The 25,475-nt window shown below is 39.9% G+C and overlaps 1 protein-coding gene across 8 annotated transcripts in view; it reads right to left on the reverse strand.

Annotated features, from left to right (window-relative positions):
- NIPBL (NIPBL cohesin loading factor) overlaps nt 1-25,475 on the reverse strand; it is a 312,200-nt gene that overhangs the window by 138,361 nt on the left and 148,364 nt on the right. For all 8 annotated transcript variants that reach the window (XM_075932528.2, XM_006139460.5, XM_006139462.4 and 5 more), the window contains 3 exons: nt 22,066-22,217; nt 13,148-13,308; nt 6,432-6,525 (listed from right to left, as the gene is read on the reverse strand). In XM_075932528.2, the coding sequence (XP_075788643.1) occupies nt 6,432-6,525; nt 13,148-13,308; nt 22,066-22,217 (407 nt within the window). The remainder of the gene's footprint in view (nt 1-6,431; nt 6,526-13,147; nt 13,309-22,065; nt 22,218-25,475) is intronic.

The following is a 25,475-nucleotide window of genomic DNA, read 5'->3' on the forward strand; positions in this document are numbered from 1 at the left end:
TGACTTTCTTAAACTTCCCATCATTTTTGTTGTTCTCCTCTGGACTCTCTCCAATTTGTCCACATCTTTCCTATGACATCCAGAATTGGACAAAGTACTCCTGCTGAAGACTTACTATTGCCAAGCAGATAAAAACAATTGCCTCCCATGATACTCTTCTCAATACAAAATGATATTAGCCTTTTCTGCAGAGGTGGTCACAATTGCCCTGCTATGATTTCATATATGAGGGAATATGCTTCCTGTTCCTTCAGCTTGAAGTTGTTATGCTAAGAATGCTTTCTGGCTCTCTCTCTCCCCCCCCCCCCTCCCCACACATAAAATTCTTTTTGTGGAAGGGTGATAATAAAACTACCCTTTTCTTGAGTTTTTTCTGAGTTGCAGTTCATGGAGCTGTCATGAACCTTGGTACTATTTATTACTCAATACACAACTAGAGAGGAAGCATAGGAACAATTCTGAAGAGGTCTAGGATCTTCCTGAGAGAATATCAGAAAAGATGCCAGATAAGTTGTCAAATACCCAACCGCTTGTTAAAACATTGAGAACCTAGAAATGAAAAATATATCAAGATCTAGATATCACCATTATTGTTAATATTTTATGAAGAATGCGGTTTGGCACTCTTTAAAGATGAATTTAAAAAAGTTTTTAGGGAGATTTTTCAATATTACCCTGCAACACTGACAAGCACAGTCTGGTTTACCAAGTTATATTGCTTAACAGAACCTTTGAAAAAAGTGTCTCCAGCTGTTTCTTCTCTGGCATGAGTGGGATACATAGAGACCCAGACAAATCATCCATACTGTCTCATGTTGACCCATAAAAATAGTGTTGACATGCCTGAAAACAACAGAAGAAGTAGGTGCCTTCTACCTGTAGGACCTTTAGGCTGTGAACAGTTGATAGAGCTCCCCTTTTGTAACTGCGGAGATAATCAGATAGAGCACCTTTTATTTGGCTCTGACTCGAGAGAGAAGAGTATAATAAATGAAGGGATATAGCCAAAAGAGCAGCCCTATATTGGGAATGATCCAGCATACAAAGAAGGGGTGTACTTTTCACATCTGCCCCAAAATTTGCCTTTAAAATAATTTGTAGTAAAAGGGACAGTAAGTTGCTCACCTTGTGCAGTAACAATGGTTTGAGAGGTGTGTCCCTATAGCTGCTCCACTGTAGGTGTATATGTGCCTCTGCACCTCCAAGCAGAGATTTTTGGTAGCAGTGTCAGTTGAGCCCACTCATCTGTTCAGGGGATTCCCTTTTGGCATTCATGCTAAAATTCGACACTCTCCACAGGGGAATTAACAAAGACTCCAACTATCTTACCCATTACAAAGATAGCTTCCCCAATTATCACCTCTAATACTATTAACTCACAGACATTTCCCCTTCCCCACCTCTAATATCATTAACTCACTGGCATTCACCTTCCTCCCCCCCCCCCCATCCACCTTCTGTTCTGTAATGTGATTTGTCCTTTTCATGTGTGTTCATTTTTTTTAAATTGTATCCTTTGGTATATATGGTTGTGACTATTTTCTTCCACTATTTGATCTGAGGAAGTGGGTCTGGCCCACGAAAGCTCATCATCTAATAAACCATCTTGTTAGTCTTTAAAGTGCTACATAGTCCTGTATTTTGTGTCTAACTGGCGTCCTGAAAGGACATTTTCACTGCAATGTGAGAGTTCTGACCTTTTGAGGTCTAAAATACAGTGTAAAAATCAGGAGTACGAAAGAGCAGATTGAGTCTGTGTGTTTAGGTTAACTTGGAATCATTTCCATTTTGTAGCTATTTCAAGTCGTCAACATTGGCTTGCAGCAACATACCTTTTCTCTCATCAGAGCATTCTGCCCCTAATCTTTCGAACTAAGAAGGAGCCACACTAGCAGGTGAAGGACTTGTAAGCTGGGGTAAAGGAGCAGGCTATTGTTTTGAGAGATCAGGTGAAGAATCAGCCAAGGAGGAACAGGAAGGCATATTGTCATGTGTGTAAGATAAGGGATTCAGACCTGTCTTGGTCAAAAGGAGCAATCAGAATAACTCTCACTTTGCCTTGCTGAATTTTCAACTAGGCATGGGACAAAAGACAAAAATGGGAAAAGACATATTAGGAAAAGGTCCCTGTGCCATGGGAGGATGAGGGCACCTCCCAATGAATGTTTTTGTAGGCCAGGCCAAGGGCACTAAGACAGACATTTTTTTTTCTGGTAAGTAGCAAAGAGATCTACAGTCAGGGCTCCTCAAAGGGTAAATACATGTCAAATCACCTCTGAGTTCAGTTCCCATTTGGAGTCATGACAAAAATTTCGATTGAGACTATCAGGCTGTCACATTCTATATCCTCATAGATAGATAGCTGGGATGAGCACATTATGAGGGATGCACCATTTCCAAAGTATGAGTGCTTCCTTGAAGAGGGCGAGTGATCTGGCACTCTCTTGGTGTTTAACAAAATACAGAGATCAAATTAAGTCCATCACGACTTTCATGTATGTTTTCTTGATGAAGAAATTGCGTACAGGCATTCCTGCCAGCACTTAGCTCCAAAAGAGTAACATGGAGGGTCACTTCTGTGGAAGGCTATTTGCCCTTAACTATGCGGCTGTATAGTTGAGCTCCCCAGCTTATTAGAGAGGCATCTGTAGCAGGGTGGTGAGTCTGTGTACTGTGTCAAGGATGGTGCTACCCAAGTTAATGCTCTGGTTCAATTAAGAGAACCTTGAAGAATAACCTGGTGGACAGTTGGTTCTGATAATGGTCCTGGCCTAAAGGTAAACTGTAGGAAATCTACTTGTTCTAGAGCTGGAATAATGGATGTTAATGTGCCCATCTTGATCATCTGCCTCTTCCTGTACTTAATGCCCTTAAATAGCATGGGATTTCAACCTCCCTTTATTTTGAGGATCAGAAAATAATGGAAGTAAACTTTCTTGCTTCTAAGTTGAATCAGGACTGGTTCAGTTGTCATGACAAATTGTATATTTCCTGATAAAGTAAGTTCTCATGAGAAGAGTTCTTGAAAATGGAAGGAAAATGGGAAGGAGAGCTACAGTGGGGAAGGGAAACAAATTGAATGGCGTAACTCATAAATAATTCCCAGGATCCATCTGTCAGAGGTCATGTAATTGCTCTGAAATAGGGTCAGGCAACTTCTGAAGGGGTGTGATAGGTGTGAAGATGGCAGCTGATGTTTCAAGATAGAATTGTTCAGGATTTTGACTGCCCCATGAAAAGTGCTTAGAAGAAGTGGCTTGAGAGGTAGCGGACTGAGTTGCAGACTACTTTCACTTGTGAGCCCTGGTCCTCTTACGAGCTATGGTGTAACAGTGCTGAGATGGTGGGTATTGTGTGGCTAGGGGAGGGATATTTCTTTTTTTCTGCCCTACAAGGTAGATTACTAGGGATTGTAATGTGACCCAGGAATGGGGAGAAGAATATGTCTTCTCCACGAAAGAGTTTGGGCCCTTCAAACTGGAACTCTTCTTCAAGTCTTTGGGAAATCCAGAAATGTATATTCAAGAAGCTTTATCCTCTGTATCACTGTCTTGAAGACCGGGCTGGCCACTGTATAAACTACGTACAGTGCTGTCTCTAGCCCCAATCTGGTTATTAACTGAGCCTCTTAAAGGATTACTACTTTTGTGTCTCCAGTAAATGTTCCAGAAATTATCTGAATTTCCCATAATTACTTAAATTATATTTGGCCATAACAGTTTGGTAATTAGCAATTCTAAACAGTTATTTCAGCATCTTGCCAAACCTGACTGTATGAGGCTGGCAAGGTCTGCAGCAAAACCTCCCCAGCACGTAACCTGCCTAAGAATTGCAACCTTGTGAAAAATCAGAACTGTGTGTGGTAATTTTGAGAAGAGAGTGCAGCCAAACATCACAGAGTAAGGATATTTTTGTATATATTTCAGAAAAGCAGACAAATTCATTCAAAACAATGTAACTTATAAATTCAAAACTTCATATGTAACTTCTGTCATTTCTTGCAGGAGTTTTCCTCAGTCTACTAATATTACCTTTTCTCTATTCAAATTCTGTGTCAGCCAGATAGCACCTATCATAATTACACACTGAGCAATAATACTCTTCAAGTCTAATGAAATCTCAGTGTTATCTACATTTTGAAATCACAGAAGCTCAATATCTACAATATCTTCCCCAATCGCCTCATACATTTAACTACAGTGCTGAGAGCCTAGAAACCATAATGTATCTTGTGTACAAACTCTCTGATCAGTAAAGATTCAATATCACTTTTGGGTCCTCTATGGAGGAAACAATGTTCTTTCAACAACAGCAGCTTCTACCTCTTCTGATGTTTTCAGGCTTGTCAACAATATTTTCATGAATAATATCAAAGACAACTAAGCATGGGTGACGAGTGAAGCTGCTACTTGGGAGAGGCAAGCTTCATAGCCTGTGGCCACATCCTTACTCCACTCCTGTTGTGCCCAGACCATGCCCTTTCCCTATTGCTCTCTCCCCAACTCATTGTTTCCCTCTTCACCCATTCCAGGCAAATCCCTGAACTCAAAAGTAGCAAATGACTTCTGGAATACAGCCATTCTTCTAAAATTTATTTCTAAAGAAAATGGACCATGTTTTCCACTGCATGTCAGATTTAATACCTTGGTTTCATTGAGAAGGTGGTAACTTAGATAAAAAGCACTAAATTTAGGAATAAAAAGGTCAAAGGTTTTTTGATATATCCTTAAGTTTGTCAGAGAGGTATTTGCAAAAACTTTGTAAGCAAGCCCAAATTAGTTGTCCTGCTGAATGCAACATTAAATATTATGGAATACATGATGCAGCCTTCTCTATTTTACATTTTCTTTATCAGTATTTCTAATCTGATTTTGTATTTTAAATATACTTTTAAGCTTTCATAAAGTAATCATTCCGCTTTACTACATATTTAAATTCAATGAAACAAAGAATTTATATTAATCAATCAGAGCAGGTTAGTATATTTATAACAAAGTTCGCTGCTTTTAGAAAAAGAAAACACTAATTTATTTTGTGTGATTTTTATAACAGGACAGGTTTATGAATTTCATTATTTGTTTATGTTAAAATACGTTTCCAAAGGTTTTAAGCATATCATATCTTAGTATTGTACTGATTTTGGTGGAGGGTTCTCTTAAAACTTGTTTATCAAATAGTCAGAAGTAAAAGAAACTCTTTTGTCCAGCTTTCTAGAAGAAAATGACTATCGTCTCTTTAAGGGCACTCTTCAATGGGTGTGCATAGGGATGGAAGAGTGTACTTGATTAACCCATAAGCAAAAGCTTATAGGTTAATGCTATACACTACATGAATTTCCCCCGACCCCCACCAGTAAATTTATTTTGCTCCTGACTTGGCTGGGTCCAGGACCTACCTCTGCTATGGCTCTGCATTTACACTGTATTAGGAGCTGGGTGGGCAGGCAGTCCTGCTCAGCTCTGGCTCATGCTGGGTCCAAGAACTCAGACCCTCCCCTGAACAGGGGCTGCTGCTATCCCATACAGAGGGCTCCTTGGGAGTGGGACTGGGGACCTGCCCCGGGAACAACAGAATAGTTGAATAACCAATAAGAATTTTCTACCCCTATTTCCTTAGTTCTCTTATCAATCTCAGGTCTCTCTTGCTCTCTCACCAGAACCATCTAGAAAACATTTTATTTTATTATCTTCCATTGGTATGGCAGAGAAAAGTATTTTCCCCTTTATATTATTATGGCATTGAGTTATTATGAATATGCACTGCTTTGAATGCTTTGCAATACACCAAAACTGTGTACTCCATTTACTGAGTCACAATCAATTACTGTTATAAAATGGTAAGAAGGCACTCAGACAAAAAGGGAAAAAAAACCCAAAAATGAATACATACACAAACCACACACATTCTAGAGATTGGTATAAAGAAATACTTTTAGGTTTTTTAAAATTATCTTACTGAACTGTTCTATTTTTCCTATCCAGTTAATATAGTTAGACCACATCCACAGTCGTTGTGAAATGATGGCACCACATTGTGTCTCATGACAATTAACACAACAACAGTTTTGTGTTATACTTTTGTAAATACAAATAAATCAATAACTCAGTGACGTGTTTGAACCATGTTTGTATAGAACAATAGAAATTGATCTTCTAATACAGTTTAATCTATAGCATTACAAGGTTTATGATCTTGATATCCTCCACAGTACTGGTTTACAATACTGTTAGTCAAATTTTGGTCATGCTCAGGTTTCTACTCAACAGAGGAGCAAAATAAAATTTTAATTAAAAATATCACCATATGTATAAAACTTCTGTGTTTTTTTCTGAATATAAAATGCTAGTTAGATCAAACTATATTTCCCTTTTATTACTGGGGGAAAAAAATCGTACATATGTGCATACAACCTGTTTAAGCTACAAGAGTACCTTTAGGTGTTCCATCACTTCCAGCTGGAGAGCACACTGACTGAGGTGACCGCAAAGAAAAGGATGCAGCATTCCTTATTGAAGAATCACCATCCTAAAACAGTGATAATGTATATTATAAACTTTGTTTCTAAAAAAAAAAAAGTCTAATCAGCAAAAAATACTGGGAAGGAGGTCACAAAACAACTGTCAAGACATTTAAGACTCTTTGGAGTTTAGACCCTTTTCATTATATTTTATGTGTATTTTAGAATGAAATCAGAGTCTAGCAAGGACTAAAAACAGCACATGCAAAAAATAAATATGAATTAGTGGAAATATGTTTTAGCTAAAAACAACACTTTATTTTGGATTGTCATGAAAAATTATACATATTGAGAAGCTCTCTGATATTAGCACTCATGCCGAAGAGCTAACAAACACAAGCCTGAGCTCCCGTTAATACCAACCCCGCCCCCCCCAAAAAGATGAGAACACTAAAAATGTGTTTTAGAACAAAATCACGTTAATTTAATTCTAGATCTTGAATCACTTGTCCAGACAGCTGAAGTATGAGTTGTAATGACTCAAGTTAAGGTAGAAAGTGAGCACTATCACTATAGGAACTAATTTTAAAAAACGATATGGTGTGCTGTATTAACATCCCACGCTCATTACTTTTTCCATTACTCATTTTGCACAGATTAGCCTGGTCCCACATTAAGACAAAATATCTGATAATATTCACAATTATAGGACATATTACCAAAATGAAAGGAAATGTCCTAACTTTTAGGTGAGAACTTTCATACATTAATATGACATGAAAGACAGAATGCAATTTAACCGATTTCTCATTCATCTTTCTCCTCACTTCTGTTGCATTAAAGGAAAATTGTAGAGCCTTCTGGTGATCAAAATATATCTTTCTATTCATAAGATTAACTAACTACTGGGTGAAATTGCAATAGTGCAACAACATGCATTATTGTTGTCCCCCATCCCTTTCCTTAGCACACTTTAGAGAAAAAAGTCTTTTCAGAGCAGTTCCCGTGTTTAAAAAAAGAATAAATGGGGACAGAGAAAGCCATTTGGCTTTCTATACCAACTTAGGAATAGTCTCAAAGGGGTAGTTATGTTAACTCATTTTATTTATTTTATATAAATAAAAATATAAAGTATTGTGGGCAAACCCCTCTTCTCATCTGAAGAAGAGGGTTTTGACTACAATTACATATATGAGTTATTTGTTAGTCTCTAAGGTGCTACAGGACAACAACTTGGGAACAATTATTGTTTTAACCACTGAAGTTAAATTAATGAAATCAAGGTTGAAATTAATGAAAAGAGCTCCAAATTAGTTAAGGAAACTGTCAAGTTAAACCAGATACAGGTAACACTAATATTCTAATATGGCTTTTTAATTCTTAAACCTGTGTTTTATTTCATTTTTTCTAACTTGCAAAGCATTCTATATCAGATATTTGTTTATACAAGTGATATCTGAAATTCAATCTCTACATTTGCATATGTAAAAGGAAAAGTTAAATAGTGCTGCACTAGTAAACACTTGCTTTCCCAACAATGCATGGGGAATGATATATTTCATCCTTGCAATCAGTACTACGAAGGAAACACACCTTTATAGATGTACAGCATTCAGACTCTAAACACACAACTTAAAAGTATGCATTTTTAACTTTTCCGTGGTACACTAAGACTGTGTACATTCTATTGGTCCAGGGCTTGCTAATTTTGTTTTAACATTAAAAATTACAGGACTAATTTGTGTCATACATGGCTTAATATCAGGGCACAATGATATCTGAAAAAAGTTTAGAAATGTCAGCTCAGTTGTTTTTGATTATGAATATATAATGGCTCATTTTGAAAGCTGTCAATTTTGTCTCTAACCAAATAAGGGACTTAAGTAAGTGCCTACTTTTCTAAAAATAGGTATGTCCTAAATGTGGGACAATTTTTTAAAATGAGTATACACTCAGTAGTTTTTAAAAAGGCATAACTTTATTATTTACTTTATTTTTAAGCAGACAAAACGTTAACAATAGGAAAAACACTGTAGCAAATATTCAGAGACCAGCAGGAAGATAATTTCGATCATTTAGACTTCCTCATATCTAATTTTTATGATTCAATAGTCCTCAGTTATGATTGTGTGCATGCCAAGGATCTACTACAAGGTGTTTCAGTATTATTAAAAATATATTGCCTATATTTTAAATGGGAAAAGAAAAGATTACTCACTCTGTGCAGTAATGGGGTTCTTTATAAGATGCATGTCCCTATGGGTATTCCAGTGTAGCCAAGGCAGTGCCTTCTGCAGCTGGAATCAAGAGAGCTGTAGCAGTCCCTGTTAGGCCACACATGCACTCCTCCCATCTTGCACTGTGTGACGCATGTACATAGTGTTGCACAGTCCAACTAGCCTCAGTTCCTTCGCTACTGCAGAGTTGCTATCAAAACTCTGGAAAAAGGGGAGGAGGGCAGATAGTCGAGAACCCATAGGCAGACACATTTTCAAGAACGTCAGTTACTGCACATGGTGAGTAAACTCTTCTTCTCTGAGTAGTATCTCCATTGGTGCTTCACTGTATATTGCTGCAGAATAGTGCCCCTATGAGGAAGACTGGACCTACAGTGTGGCATTCAATAAGGAAGAGAAGACAGTGCAACCTAGAATGGCATCAGATGTTGTGTCATAGGTAATTGCAGTGTTGGCTAAAAGTGCTTGCGAATGCTCAAGCGGCTGCTTTACATATGTCAGCATTCAGTAGCTTATTGAGAATGACAATAGAGGTGGACAGGTAGCCAGTGGAATATGCTCAAATTCCAGATGAGGGTATCTGGTTGTGGAGTCGATATCAAAGGTATATCCACTGAGAAATCTACTTGGAAAACAGTTGTTTAGAAATTACCATTCCCTTTGAGCATCCAGTCTTTGAGAGGAATAAGCATTGCAATTGTCCAAAGGTTTGATTCTATCCAGGTAAAAGGACAATTCTCATCTAACATTCTGGGCATGTAGTGTAGCTTCCTGCTGGTGGCTGTGTAGAAATAAGCAGATGGATGACCACCTCATGTTGTGTCTCATGATGGTGTCACTTGTATAGATATATGGACAGAGTTGGCAATGGTGTTTGTTTTCAAGAGTAAGTTCCTGGGTGAGTGGCTCTGTGGCTGCTAGTAAGTATTTGCCTCGGGTTGGGGGAGTGTGTGTACAGAAGGTATGCCACGAAGGTTCCCATTAATATGACTAGTTGAGCACATGAGAATGTTTTCATAGGGAGATGGATGTAGCAGCATGTTGCCATGTGCTCAAATACTGGTCTGGAGAGAATGCCAGATGAGATTGGGTTCCAAGGTCAGGTAGGATGTCCTATGTGAGTGTAAACATTTAAAAGACCCTTTAGGAATATATGATTGAGTGGGTAAATAATAAAATCATAGGACTAAAAGGAACCTCAAGAGGATGTTTAGTTCAGTCCTATCCTGAGTGGAGGATACTATGTATTATCAAAACTATTCCTGACATATATCCCTGATCTCCATACACAATTTATTCCAACATTTAGCCACCCTCACAGCTAAAAAGCTTTTACCAATGTCCAATCTAGACAACCTTTGCTGCAATTTCAATCCACTGATTCCTATCCTATCCTCAGAAGTTAGGAGCTTTTTTCCTTCCTCCTTGTAGCAATCTTTTATGTACTTAACAACTATTACGTCCCTCTTCTCTTCTCCAGGCTAAAAAACCCTTCACTTGTAGGCCATGTTTTCTAGACTTTTAATTATTTTTGTTGTTCTTTTCCGGACTTTCTATAATTTGTCCACATATTTCCTGAAAAGTGGCATCCAGAACTGGACACAATATTCCCGCTGAGACCTATTTAGCACAGAGAAGACAGGAAGAATTACTTCTCGTATCCTGCTTATGACACTCCTGCTAATATATCCCAAAATTATTATTGCTTTTTTGCAAAAGTGTTGACTTTCATTTAGCTTGTGATCCACTATGACACCCATATCCCTTTCTGCAGTACTTCCTGAGGAGTCGTTTCCCATTTTGCATGTGTGCAACTGACTGTTCCTCACTAAGTAGAGTACTTTGCCTCAGGTTGGGGGAGTGTGTGTACAGAAGGTCCTTATTAAATTAAATCCTATTTGCTTTAAACCATTTCTCTAGTTTGTCCAAATCATTTTGAATTATAATCTTATTCTCCAAAGCACTTGCAATTCATCCCATCTCATTAACATTTGCAAACTTAATAAGTGTACTCTCTATATCATTATCTAAATAACCAATGAAAACATTGAACAGAAGCATAAATTATCCATGTAGCACCCCACTTGACTGTGAACCACTGGTAATTACGCTCTGTGAATTGTTTTTAATCAGTTATGCATCCACCTTATAAAAGATCCATCTAGATAGTATTTCCCTAGTTTGTTTATGAGATGGTTATGTGAGACAGTATTCAAAAGGCATACTAAAGTCAAAATAAACCACATCTACCACTTTCTTCCATTCATAAGTCTTGTTTCCTGTCTAAGGTAGCATGTAGATTGGTTTGACATGATTTTTTTCTTGACAAATATATACTGATACTTGCAGTGGAGCATCATCTGCACCAGTGGGTGTTTGGCAAGTGAAAAAACTCTTGATGCTTAAGAGCATTCCCTTGAGCAGCCAGTAGATGGCATAGAGGGTTTACTCAATGCTGACTATTTACTTGGTGCAGAGGATTTCATTGGTGCTGAAGCATCTGGGGTTGACTAAGATAAGGCAGTCAGTGCTCTTTTAGTAGATCTTACACTGTGCTTCTTAGCCCCTAAGAGACAGCATGCCTGCCTGCAGTCCTCCTCTTTAGGCTTCTTGGACCTCTCTTTAGCTCCCAAACCAAAGGTGCCCCTGAAGAATGATGAGGCTTCTGACCTCAAGGGGACGGCTTTTTCTGAAGTGGTTCCAGGGAATGTAGCAGCCCATTTCTTCCCATCTGAGTGGGAAAGAAAATATTTTTTCTCAGATGATCTGTATGAGGGGCGTCAGATGATGATTGAGCTCGGGGTGAGAGTCACATAGGAGATGTACCTAGACTGGGGTTTGATGCTCAGTGCAAGAAACTTTCCACAATGAGAAGTGTCAATATAACATTATTATCCTTTGTGCCCAAGCATAGAAGATGATGTGGTAGGAGCACTTCTGTTGTAGTTGAAGGCTTCCTAAACAGGAGAGAGACCTCTTGAATCGTGGAAGATCCTGGTATATTCCAAGAGGGAGAGGATCTAGTCAGAGGGCAGGAAGTATTTCATAAAATGGCAAGGGAAGACAGTTTTAAGAGAGAAAAACAAACAAACAAACAAAATATACTAAGGCTATATCTGCATTTGCAGGAAAATGGACACTACATCAGTCAATCTTCCTGCATTTGATTTAGCAGATATAGTAAAGACTGGCTAAATCGACTACTGAGGATGCCCTTGTTGGCACCGGTACTCCTACTCCTCAAAAAGAGTAAGGGAAGTCAACAGGAGCATTTCTGCAGTTGACCTCCTGCTGAGGCAGAGACTAATTGCATTTTCACATGCTGCTTCTAAATTACGAAGATAATATTACTGCTTTCATATGAAGTTATGGATTTTCCATTAACTGTTCATTGCTTGCTTGGTGAACACTCAATTATTGATATTCTGAAAACAGTTCGCTTACTGCATGCTTGTTTTTAATACACAAGAATGATGCAGTTGATTCACCCTCCCTTGGTTTTACTGAGTTAACTGTGCTCAGAGTTTTAGGGATGCAGGTTTTATCACAATTGTGGTCCTCTGTGAGATAGTGACACACTTGTATAGAGTGTCTTATGTCTCCCTCCCCATCTTACTGGCTAATTTATACAGATAACTGCCTACTACTGATGCAAAGTAATGTAGCTAGTTGATAGAGGCTAGTCTTGATGCTGAATATCCCAAGTTTATGTCCCTTATAAACTGTAGTGGGCATTATTAACACCAACACAGCTTAAGAACTGATGTCAAAACAAAATGTGAAACTCTAATGTATTCCACTCAAAACAAATTCTTTGTGGTTCTTATACATTATGCTTATAAAGAACCACTTCAACAAGATGCATACCCAGAGTAGGGAAAATGTTGGCAAGATGAGGAGCTCATTAAGTGGAATATTTATCACCAATTTAGGAAAGAATCTGGGGTGAATTCACAGCATCACTCGTCTTTAAAATCTATAAACTAGCGTATCACATTAGAACATGAAATTCACCTTCCTTTATATGAACCGAAGTCAAGATGCCAAGAAAATAAATTTCCATGCAGGATTCTTGAGCACACAGGTATTGAGCAAAAATTTTAAAAAATCAAAAGATACTTTTATCAGGTCTGACAGGATCATATCACTATCTAACAGAGGTGACTTTTTAATAGGGCGTTTTAAATGTATTGTGAAACCAACAAAGTGCTGCAGACCTATGTCCATGTCACAGTATTTGAGCAACTGAAACAAGGCAAAATTAACTCTTAAAAATAAATATTGCAAAAATGATTTCAAGCACAACAGAAACTGAAAAATTAAATAGATTAGCTGTTTTAAAATGAAAACAGAATCCTAGAAAAGTATTTCATTTTTTTAGACCAGTCACATAATTCAAAAATTTTCAAACATTTCTTTTCATATAAAAAAAGTGTTGATGTGTGTAACATACATCACTACTTAGTCTGTGCACCATCTGTAGGTAGTCTTCATTTGAGCCATGTCTAGAATTATCAGCATGGTGATTAGCTGAATTGCCAGACAACTGACTTGAAACTTTATTTTCATGTATGTTCCTCATGCCACCTGAGACAATGGGACTGGATACTGACGCTGAAATAAGACAAAAACATAATTATACAAATAAAATACAATATTAAAATATTTTAAGTCCAGTTAATAATACATGTAAGAGAGAAATCAATGACAGGTTTAGCAATCAAATTAATTCACCAGTTCTGCTCAGCAACAAGTAGCTACAAGAATGCTGAACCAACCTTCACCAGGAATTTATTAAATTGGGCCAGTCTAACCAATTATGTTTACTCAATTAAAGATATTTGTATATTGTACAAGATTTTTTTAATAGCTTAGACTTGCATTTATTAACAGTGGAGAAGCTAGAGGTGTGAATAAAGGGTGAACACTCATGGATCAAACCAGAAAACTGCAAATAGCTAGACACATTTGTTAATGACAATGTTCCACTGCAAAGAAAGAAAGTTTAGAAAAATTCCTTGACTAAAGGTGAAAGATTCTATCATCACAAGACTAGATTAAAACATTCAAGATATGTCTCAAAAAGAAAACATGAGGCGGCACAACATGCAGGGGAAACAGTAGGCCTATATCAACAGAAATACACAAAATGCCTACTCCTGTAGGTAGCAAAATAATATTTTGTTCTTTATACTAATGATAAGACAGAAGCTAATGTTTTATTTAAGTGTTCTCTGTCTTAGGCCAAGTGCTTAAATGTTATGAAAGAATGCTGGGGCTCAAGCAATTTTTTTCCATTTATAACTAATGTAGCAAGCCCAAAGGTGCTGGGACTATGAACTGATAATCCTAGAGGTACAGGGACACAGCCAGACACAAAAAAAATCTTCTAGAGCTTTCCTTTTCATGATATCCGAGTACATTTCCACTTATTTGTTTTAAACCTATTAATTTCCTTTGGTGACCCCTAGTTCTCATCTTATGGGAACAAGTAAATAACTTTTTCTTATTTTCTTAACTTTTTCTGATTCACCTTATCCATGTGTGTCATGATTTTGTAAGCCTCTGTCATATCCCCCCTTACTCTCCTCTTTTCTAAGCTAGAAAGTACCACCCTTTTTAACCTCTCTTCATATGGGATCCATTCCAAACCCCTAATCATTTTTGTTGCCTTTTTCCGAACCTTTTCTAATACCAATATGCCTTTTTTTGAGATGAGGTGACCACATTTGCACAAAGAATTCAAGATGTGGTCATACCATGGCTTTATATAGAGGCAATAAGATGTTCTCTGATTCTCTATCTCTTTTTTAATGATTCTTAACACTGTTTCCTTTTTTGATTGCCTGCTGCATATTGAGTGGATGTTTTCAGACAACTATCCACAAAGACTCCAAGATCTCTCTCTTGAGTTGTTATAGCTAAATTAGTCCCTTTCATATTGTATGTATAAGTTGGGATTATTTTTTCCAACGTGCATTACTTGACATTTTCCAACATTAAATTTCATGGGACATTTTGATGTCCAATCGCTTAGTTTATGAGCATTTTGAAGTTCTTCTCAGTCTGCTTTGTTCTTAACTATCATGAGCAGTTTGGTATCATCTGCAAATTTTGCCACCTCACTCTTTACCCTTTCTCCAGATCATTTATAATTAGGTTGAACAGGATTGATCCCAGTACGGACCTTTGAGGGACACCACTAGTTACTTCTCTCCATTCTGAAAACTAACTATTTAACCCTACCCTTTGTTTCCTGTATTTTAACCAGTTATCAATCCATGAGAGGACCTTCTCTCTTAACCCTGTAGAACTGTCCGCATCTCCAGTCAGACAGCCTCTGTGCTGTTATGAATGAAAGGCTTAGGAAAGGAGAACAGTCAACTGGAGCAGAGGGAATTGCTTCCATAGCTGGGACACTCCTTGCAGATGATGTTATGGTATCCTCTTGCACTGAGGATACATCTCTGGGGGAGGGAACTCCAGTCATTAGGAAAAGGCAGGTGCTAGTAATGGGGGATTCAATCATTAGAAACATAAATAGCTGGGTTTCTGATGACCGGGGGAACCATATGGTAATTTGCCTGCCTGTTGCAAAGGTTGCGAATCTCTTGAGACATCTAGATAGACTTATGTAGTGCTGGAGAGGAGCCAGTGATCATGGTACATGTAGGTAACAAAGACATAGCGAAGGGTAGGAGAGAGGCTCAGGAGGCCAAATGTAGGCTGCTAGAACAGAGATTGAAATCCAGGACCTCTATATTAGGGTTATCTGAAATGCTTCCAATTCTATGTGCAGGGTCAGTTAGGCAGGCAGATCTTCAGATCTCAATATGTGACTGATATGATGGTGTAGAGAGGAGGGGTTTAGATTTAATAGGAACTGGGGAAACTTTTGGGATAGGGGAAGCCTATACAGGAAGGATGGGCTCCACCTAAACCAAAATGGAACCAGACTGCTGGCACTTAACATTAAAAAGGCTGTGGAGCAGTTTTTAAACAAAGGGCTGGGGGAAAGCCGACAGGTGCAGAAGCGCACATGGATCGGACAGACATCCCTTAGGGGAGGGTTTATGAATAGAGATTCTCTATGTTCTAGTAAAGAGGAAAGGAAATAAAGACTGAATAAATGGACTGTAAGGTGGATAGAAAGCTGGCTAGATTGTCGGGCCCAAAAGATAGTGATCAACAGCTTGATGTCTGGATGATGGTTGGTTTCAAGTAGAGTGCCCCAAGGACTGGATCTAGGGCTGGTTTGTTCAACAGCTTCATTAATGACCTGGAGGAGGGGATGGATTGCACCAAGCAAGTTTGCGGATGACACTAAGTTAGGGGGAGAGGTAGATACGTTGGAGGGTAAGGATAGGGTGCAGAGTGACCTAGACAAATTGGAGGATTGGGCAAAAAGAAATCTGATGAGGTTCAACAAGACAAGTGTGGAGTCCTGCACTTGGGATGGAAGAATCCCAAGCATTGTTACAAGCTGGGGACCAACCTGCTAAGTAGCAGTTCAGCAGAAAACGACCTGGAGATTACAGTGGATGAGAAGCGAGACAGGAGTCAACTGTGTGCCCTTGCAGCGAAGAAAGCTAATATTATATTAGGGTTCATTAGGAAGAGCGTTACCAGCAGCTCTAGAGAAGTTATTATTAGGGCTAACAAGCAACTAAAAAATTTAATTATGATTAATCACGTGTGCCTCCCCTGGCAGCGCTGCATGGAGCCTGGGATCAGTTGGAATCCCGAGCTGATCCTAGACTCCGTGCAGCGCTGTCCCTTGGAAGTGCTACAGCAGCGTTTCCAAGAGGCAGCACATTAGGAGCCTGGGATAAGCTGGGGACTCCAGCAGATCCCCGGCTCTGCTGTTGCAAAGCCCCTTTGAAACGCCAGAGCAGCACTTCAAAGGGGCTTTGCACCGTGGAGCCAGGGATCAGCTGGGCAGTCCAGCTGATCCCCCCACATCGCATTGCAAAGCCCCTTTGCAGTGCCACTCCAGCGCTTGGAAGGAGCTTTGCAATACCGGAGCCAGGGATCAGTTGGAATCTCCATCTTATCCCTGGCTCCTAATGCATTGCCCCCTTTAAAGTGCCAAAACAGCACTCCAAAGGCGCTTTGCAATAGCGGAGTCGGGGATCAGCTTGGGACTCCAGCTGATCCCCGGTTCCGCTTGCTCTGCCACTTTGAAGCACTGGAGCGGCACTTCAAAGGGGCAGCGCAGCATTAACGCCTGCAATTAACGCATTTAAAAAATTAATGCATTAATCCTGTCCTGCGTTAATCACAGGCGTTAACGCAAGTCAATTGACAACCCCAGTTATTATTCCCCTTTAATCGCCACTAGTGAAGCCATGTCTGGAGTATTGCGTCCAGTTCTGGGAACTCCACTATAGAAAGAATGTGGACATACTGGAGAGGATACAGTGGAGGGCAAACAATGATTAGGGGGCTGGAGCACGACATATGAGGAAATGCTGAGGGATTTGGGCTTATTTAGTTTCCAGAAGAGAAGTGTGAGGAGAGTTTCCTAGCAGCCTCCAACTTCCTGAAGGGAGGTTCCAAACAGGAAGGAGACAGGCTTCAGTAGCGAGGGATGGCAGAACAAGGAGCAATGGTCTCAAATTACAGTAGGGAAGGTCTAGGCTGGATATTAGGAAAAACTATTTCACTAGGAGGGTAGTAAAGTATTGCAATGGGTTACTTAGGGAGGTGGTGGCATCTCCATTCATAGGGGTTTTTAAGTCCCGGCTTGACAAAGCGCTGGTTGGATGGTTTAGTCGGTTGGACTAGATCATTTTTAAGTAAGTTGAATAGGACTGGTCCTAGGACAGACCCTTGAGGGATCCAACTGGTTACGTCTCTCCACTCGGAAAACTTACCTTTTATTCCTACCCTTTCTTTCCTGTCTTACAACCACTTATCAGTACATGAAAGAACCTTCCCTCTTATCCCATTACAACTTACTCGACTTAAGAGCCTTTGGCGAGGGACCTTGTCAAAGGCTTTCTGGAAATTTAAGTACACTATATCTACTGGATCCCCCTTGTCCACATGTTTGTTGACCCCCTTAGAGAACTCTAGTAGATTAGTAAGGCTTGATTTCCCATTAGAAACCATGTTGACTTTTCCCCAACAAATTATGTTCATCTGTGTGTCTGACAATTTTATTCTTTACTATAGTTTCGACTAATTTGCCCACAACTGACGTTAGATTTACCTGTCTGTAATTGCCAGGATCACATCTAGAGCCCCTTTTAAATATAGGCATCGTGTTAGCTATCTTCCAGTCATTAGGTACAGAAGCTGATTTAAAGGATAGGTTACAAACCACAGTTAATAGTTCCACAATTTCACATTTGAGTTCTTTCAGAACTCTTGGGTGAATGCCATCTGGTCCTGGTGACTTGTTACTGTTAAGTTTTATCAATTTGTTCCAAAATCTCTTCTAATGACACCTCAATCTGGGACAATTCCTCAGCTTTGTCACCTAAAAAGAATGGTTCAGGTTTGGGCATCTCCCTAACATCCTCAGCCATTAAGACCGAAGAAAATAATTCATTTAGTTTCTCCGCAATGACTTTATTGTCTTTGAGTACTCCTTTAGCATTTCAATTGTCCAAGGGCCCCACTGGTTGCTTAGCAAGATTGCAGCTTCTGATGTACTTAAACATTTTGCCATTACTTTAGATTTTTTGGCTAGCTGTTCTTCAAACTCCTTTTTGGCTCTCATTATATATTTACACTTAATTTAATGCTACTTTCTATTTTCTCATTAGGATTTGACTTCCACTTTTTAAAAAGATGTCCTATTATCTGTCACACCTTCTTTTAGTTGGTTAAGTCAAGCCCCAGTAGCACTTTTTTTGTTTTCTTACTGTGTTTTTTTAATTTGTGTATACATTTAAGTTGGGCTTCTAGTATGGTGTCTTTGAAAAGTTTCCAGGCAGCTTGCACAGATTTTACTTTTGTCACTATACCTTTTAATTTCTGTTTAACTAACCTCCTCCTTTTTGTCTAGTTCCCCTTTCTGAAATTATATGCCATAGTGTTGGGCTGCTGAGGTGTTTTTCCCTCCACAGGGATGTTAAATTTTATTACATTATGGTTGCTATTTCCCAGCTGTACAGTTATATTTACCTCTTGGACCAGATCCTGCTCTCCACTAAAGACTAAATCAAGAAACTAGCTGCTCCTAGAAGCAGTCATTTAAGGGATCAAGAAATGTTATCTCTGAATCCTTTCCTGAGGTGAGGTGTACCTCATCAATATGGGGATAGTTGGATTCCCTTCTACTGTTGAGTTTTTTTATTTTGATAGCCTCTCCAAGTCCCTCAGCATTTCGTCACTATCACAGTCCTCATCAGGTGGTCGATAATAAATCCCCACTACTATATTCTTATTATTGGAGCATGGAATTACTACCAATAGAGATTCTATGGAACATTGTTGTTCTTTTAAAATGTTAACTTCATTTTCTTTCACATATATTGCCAGCACGACCTGTTCTGTCCTACCAATATATTTTGTACCCTGATATGTATTTTGCACCCTGGTTTGACTGTGTCCCATTGATTGTCCTCATTCCACCAAGTTTCTGATGCTTATTAGATCAATACCATCCTTTAATATACGGCACTCTAGTTACCCATCTTATTATTTAGACTTCTAGCGTTTGTGAACAAGCACTTAAATTTGTCACTATTTATCTGTCTGCCATTTCATGATGTGTTAGACTTTTTCATTTGATTGTATCTCATCTGATCTGACCCATACTTCCATCTTCTCCTCTTTACTAGAGCATAGAGAATCTCTATTAATAAACCCTCTCCTAAGAGATGTTTCTATCCGATCCATGTGCTCCTCCACACCTGTTGGCTTTCCTCCAGCCCTTAGTTTAAAAACTGCTCTACAACCTTTTTAATGTTAAGCCAGCAGTCTGGTTCCATTTTGGTTTAGGTGGACCCCATCTTTCCCATACAGATTCCCGCATCCCAAAAGTTTTCCCAGTTCCTATAAAATCTAAACCCCTCCTCTCTACACCATCACTTCATCCACATGTTAAGACTGAAGCTCTGACTGCCTAACTGACCCTGCATGTGGAACTGGAAGCATTTCAGTGAATGCTACCATAGAGGTCCTGGATTTCAATCTCTTTTCTAGCAGCCTAAATTTGGCCTCAAGAACTTCTCTCATACCCTTCCCTGTGTCTTTGGTACCTACATGTACCACTACCACTGGCTCCTCTCCAGTACTACACACAAGTCTATCTAGATCTCTTAGATTCGCAACTTTTGCAACAGGAAGGCAAGTCACCATACGGTTCTCCCAGTTACGGCAAAATCAGCTGTCAGTAATCCTAATGATCTAATCGCCCATAATATCTGCCTTTTCCTAATGACTGGAGTTCTCTCCCCGAAGAAGTATCCTCAATGTGAGAGGATATCACAACATCATCTGGAAAGAGGGTCCCAACTATGGGATGGAACATACTATTAAATATTTTTTGTTGTAGCCATCGAAGGTCATTTCTAAATACCAAATGTGAGGAACCTCTGGCCTGTGGTCCAGATTCGGACCCCAGCTTAATTTTAAATGGCCTGTGGCAAGTCTCTGTGTCACAGGCTGGAAGCCCTGACCTTGGCGCCCCATCCCACCACCCATACGGACTAGAGCTGTGAGCAACGGTTTGCGGCCATCAGGGAAGGTCCATATGCTGTCCTTGACTGCAGGTACTGCCCCCACAGTTCCCATTAGTAGGAAACTGCAAGAGCAGCACCTGCAGGTGAGGACAGTGCATGGAGCTACCTGTCCTACCTCTGCCAAAGGACTGCAGGGATATGCCAGCCACTTCCAGGAGCAGCACAGAGACTACTTTAGTTCTTCTGTGCTATCAACTAGGAGCTGCCTGAGGTCAGTGCCCTGCACGCACCCCTTTCTGCACTCCAGTTCCTTGCCCCCGCCCTGAGCCTCTTCCTGCAACACTCAACCCCCTCATCCCCTGCCCTACCCCAGAGCCCACAATGCCCTGCTGTGAGCCCATTCCTGCACTCTAAACCCCTTGGCCCCAGCCCGGAGCCTCCTCTTGCAGCCCAAACCCCTTATCACCGGTCCAGAGTGCACAACCCCAGTCAGAGCCCTAACCCCCTCCCACAACTAAACTCTCTGAACCTCTTCTCCATCCCACATCCAGAACCCCTCATTCTTGACCCCTCATCAGAGTCTAAGGGAAGCCTTGAGCCTTTACCCACATACACAATCATCTCCTCATGGGGCTGTGTGGTCTGCAATTGATATTTTCTGGAGGTCAGTTCCCTGCTACTACTATATGCAACAGATTCATCAACGATTTTTTCTACAGTAACATCAAGGATACTTTTGTGATGCTAATTATAAGTAAAGATAGGCTTGAATCAAAACCACCCCGAATTTTAAAGATTATAAGGAAGCAAGGAGTTTGGAATCCAGATCAAGATTCAGAATTTGTGCTGTCCCCTATAGCTACCAACACACTACTACCACTATTCTGTGGCTTGCCCCAAACTCAGATCTTTTAAGTTTAAGGATAACAACTATTCATTCCCTGAAGTTTTTCAGGGGGCAAAATTGGTATAGATGTATATAATATGAAATACAGAACAATTCTAAATTTTCGCTAAGTAACTAAGCCTTAAAAACAGCTTGTTATGCTGATAAAAAGAACTTACAATATTTGAAAACTTTAAAAAAAATATTTTTTTATATTGCTGGGTTTTATTTTTCTTCTAAATTGGTATAGATCTCCAACTGATTTTTAATGGGCAATTGGCTATATTTTGTACTCTACTGTATGCTTTAGTCAAATTCCTACCACTTATCCACACTAGGGATGTTAAAATGCAGATATTTGTGTAAACATGTAACCACTGAAAAATTCAGCAGTTAATGGTTACATGCATCCACAGCCAGTGCACACTGCTCCCAGGAAGTCAGATGCCCCCCACAATGCTGCCTCTAACAGAGGGGCAGCAGGCAGCTCCCCAGGAACTGGTGTGCGCTGTGAGCCAGCTTTTGAAGCTGGCTCCCCATGCACAACAACTTTTAAGATGGCTCCTGCCTACAGGAGTTGGCCATCATGGGGAGTTGGCTGTCATCCCCATACTGTTGCTTCTGATACAGAGGCAGCCGCATGGGGTGGCAGATGGTTTCCCAGGAGTGGGGTAGGAACCGGCATATAACTAGGAACATTAACAGGTAAGCCCAGACTTACTGGTTAACCATTTAAATGGTTATAAACACACAGGGTTTGGCTCTTTGAAAGAAATTAAATAACTGTGAAATATCCATGCAAAGTTAAAGTTAACTTGATTTCTGAGAATAGAAGGATTATCTATTTACCTTGCTGTATCTGAGGGTGTGATGTATAACTTGGAGGATGTGAATATGGCATGTATCCTGCAGGGCTTTGAGGAGCATATGGACTAGGCACTGGACTGTTCTGTTGTGCCATAAATCTGTTACCAGAACTTGTCTGTGGTGGCACAAACCGGCTAAAAACAAAACACAAATACACGTTAAGAAATCCAACACAGCAACTTATTTCTTACACTTATTTTAAAAAATATTACAAGACCAGTCAAATAATTCAGTGGGATTAAGAAACTCCTTTAAAAATAACATCTCTCTCAAAACTGCACATTTTCTGATCCATTATTTCTTAAGAGCTACAGTATATTATATTGCATTAATCAAAACTAACAGGGAGAAAAAAAATCCATTCATAAGAACTCTACCTAGAAAAAGTAAATAGCTGCTTAATGTCCAAACTAGATATTACAGAAAAATATAATTTATACTTTCAAAGCTTACTCATAGCTTACTAAAAACCTGAATGAAAATCAAAACTAAAGTTTAATTTTTCACATGATAAGTAGCTTAATTAACACTGCCAATTAAGTCATATCCTCCTAGACCTCATGGCATCTGGAGTGAAGCTTTGGCAATTCATATTAAAGCAGTTCAGTTTTCTACTGACATCTCTTTATATAGTTTGTGATGACTTTCTATAGCTTCGTTAGAAAATGTTTTATAGAGCCTAAGGAGCAAATATGAGCTCTTCGAACAAAATTAGTGAAGAAGTTTGATAAACTAACCTGAAAATTCACTCTTTTTTAAATTAAAAGTAATAAAATCGCACTTCTGTTTCACAATACACCAAAAATTATTCTTTGAACATTGCCTGACTGCCAACATTTTAGCCTCAAAAAAAGGAAGAAAAAAGTTAACAAAAATAAGAGGTTTTATCTGCTTGAGAAAACAAGCAAGAAATCTTCTGGATACACTTCTAATGAAATGACAGTTCAGTATCAACAAAAGTATTAATGAAAATGAACTAAGATATGTCCCTCTCTCCCTCACCACCTTTCCCTAGCTTACAAGGAGACTACAAATAGGAACAATAGCCGAATAGAGTGTGTAGTTCATTAAAATGAAGAGCTTTAAGATATTTGAGCCTCGATAAACCAAAGAGCTTGATTTATTCTAAAAGATCACAATCTGGTTCCATGTGTCTGTAGGGTATTTTTATCAAATTATATGAGTGTTTTCTACGACTGAAAACTACCAGAGGCCAGGCAGAAGTCACTAACTCCTGTGTAATCAAAGAAAACCAAAACAAGAGCCAAGTGAACTTTGGGAGAGCAGAGGATATTCTAATTAGTGATCACATTAAAATTAACAGGAATTCAGTGTGGTCACTGAAAAGTAAAAAAATCCTTGAGAGGGCGTTTTGATTTGTAATTGTTTAATTTAGCGTACACGTACACACACACACACACACACACACACACACACACACACTCACACACACGAGAATACACAGAGTAATTTCATAACTTTGTTTCTCTGTCAAGACTATAAAGAAGAATATTACCTGAACAAAGAGGACCTGACTCAAAGCCCACTGAATTTAATGAACCTTGGATCAGCCCGACACATAGGACATAAATAAAGTACCGTATATACTCGAGTATAAGCCGACCCAAATATAAGCCGAGGCACCTAATTTTACCACAAAGAACTGGGAAAAAATATTGACTCGAGTATAAGCCTAGGGTAGGAAATGAGGCAGCTACTGGTAAATGTAAAAAATGAAGATAGAGACCAATAAAATTACATGAATATTTATTTCAAAGAAAAACAATAACCTAGCTCTGTAAGTGGAAAAGGGGGTCAACAAAAACAATATGGTATCAAAAATACCGTAACTCCTGCTCAAAGTCCTCCCGCCAATCCAATGAGCCCCTGAAGGGCCGCCTGCAAGAAAGCGCCCAGCGCCAGCACCAGCTCGGACACTCGGCCCAACCAGCTCAGCCCCCGCCGCCCCCGCCCGGACCTTTCCCAGGCCAGAGCCCCTCTCGGCTGCTCCCCGAGCCTCCCTGCCGGCAGCCCCGGGGCGAGGCCGCTGGCTCCGAGCAGCACCTGCGGGCGCACACACAACCCAAGCGGCCGGCAGAGGCTCCGAGCGCCCCGCGCAGCGACGGCCCCCGACACACGGAGCCCAGCCCGCTCCCGGCAGCGCCCCCACCCCGAGCGCCTCGGTTACTGGGGCCGGAGCTCCGGGCTCACGCGGCTAGACCCGGCCGGCGGCAGAGACGTGCTGAGCCCGCCCGCCTCAGTTCTCGAGACGCTGACTCGAGTATAAGCTGAGGGGGGCATTTTTCAGCACAAAAAATGTGCTGAAAAACTCGGCTTATCCTCGAGTATATACGGTAATAGGGAAAAGGTGATGCAGGCAGCATACATTCTCTTTATAGGGCTAATCCAAGATTTATTAAACTAAATTGTTTTTGGATTAGGAATGTTGAATATCGGTTAATTGAACAGTCCATTAACCCCATGAATTCTTATCAGTTACTCAACTATTCCATAGCCCCTGAGGGTGGGGCCAGCAGCCAATGTGCTCCAAATCCACTAGCAAGGAGCCCCCCTGCCACTCTACCCAATTTAAAGCCAGCTCCCCTTGTGGACCCACAGCCTTTCACCCATGCTGCTGCCTCTGTTACAGAAGCAGCAGTGCAAGGTGGCAGCAGCCCCTGTCTGGGGGCGGGGTAGAGGGAAGGAGGGAGGGAAGCTAGAACTAAGCCAGGTTGCCTGCCCACCCAGCTCCTAATACTGGCATACTTCTAACACCTTATTGCAGAGCCGCAGCAGCGGTAGGTCCCAGACTCAGTCCAAACCAGGACTGAGCCGGACTGATGGCCAGCCTGCTAAAAAATGTACTGGCAGCCGAGGTAGGAAGGGGGAAGAGAAAATGTGTAGTCTATAGCATTAACTGATTCGCTTTTACTTGTGGGTTAATTGACTACACTATTACATCCCTACTTTGGATCAGGTCCTCTTTGTTTGGGTAATACACTTCTCTATTTTGGCAGCAAATCTGCAACAGACATGCCATTTCCAAAAAACTCAACATTCAGCCATGGAAATTGTTCTTGGGTAATACAAAGAATGGAATAATTATGGAATAGAGAATCTGCTTTGTAAATAATTTTTGATAGTGGTTATACGCTACAAAATTCAGAATATTTTTCTTGAAGATGTGTGTTCTTTATTGGATAAACAATCCCAATTTCTGACTTAATTTAAGTAATTCAGTCATGACTCTTCCCTCTTCCTCCAAAATATTGATGTCTCATTTTACAATGGTAACAACCAATTGGTGATTATAAACTTAACAAAATACAATGCATAATATTTTTTTGAATGGAACAAATACAAAGAAATTGCTTGAAATAAAACTTAAAGTT

This window comes from Pelodiscus sinensis, chromosome 6 (assembly GCF_052426305.1).
Source record: "Pelodiscus sinensis isolate ZL-2025 chromosome 6, ASM5242630v1, whole genome shotgun sequence".
NCBI lineage: Eukaryota > Metazoa > Chordata > Testudines > Trionychidae > Pelodiscus > Pelodiscus sinensis.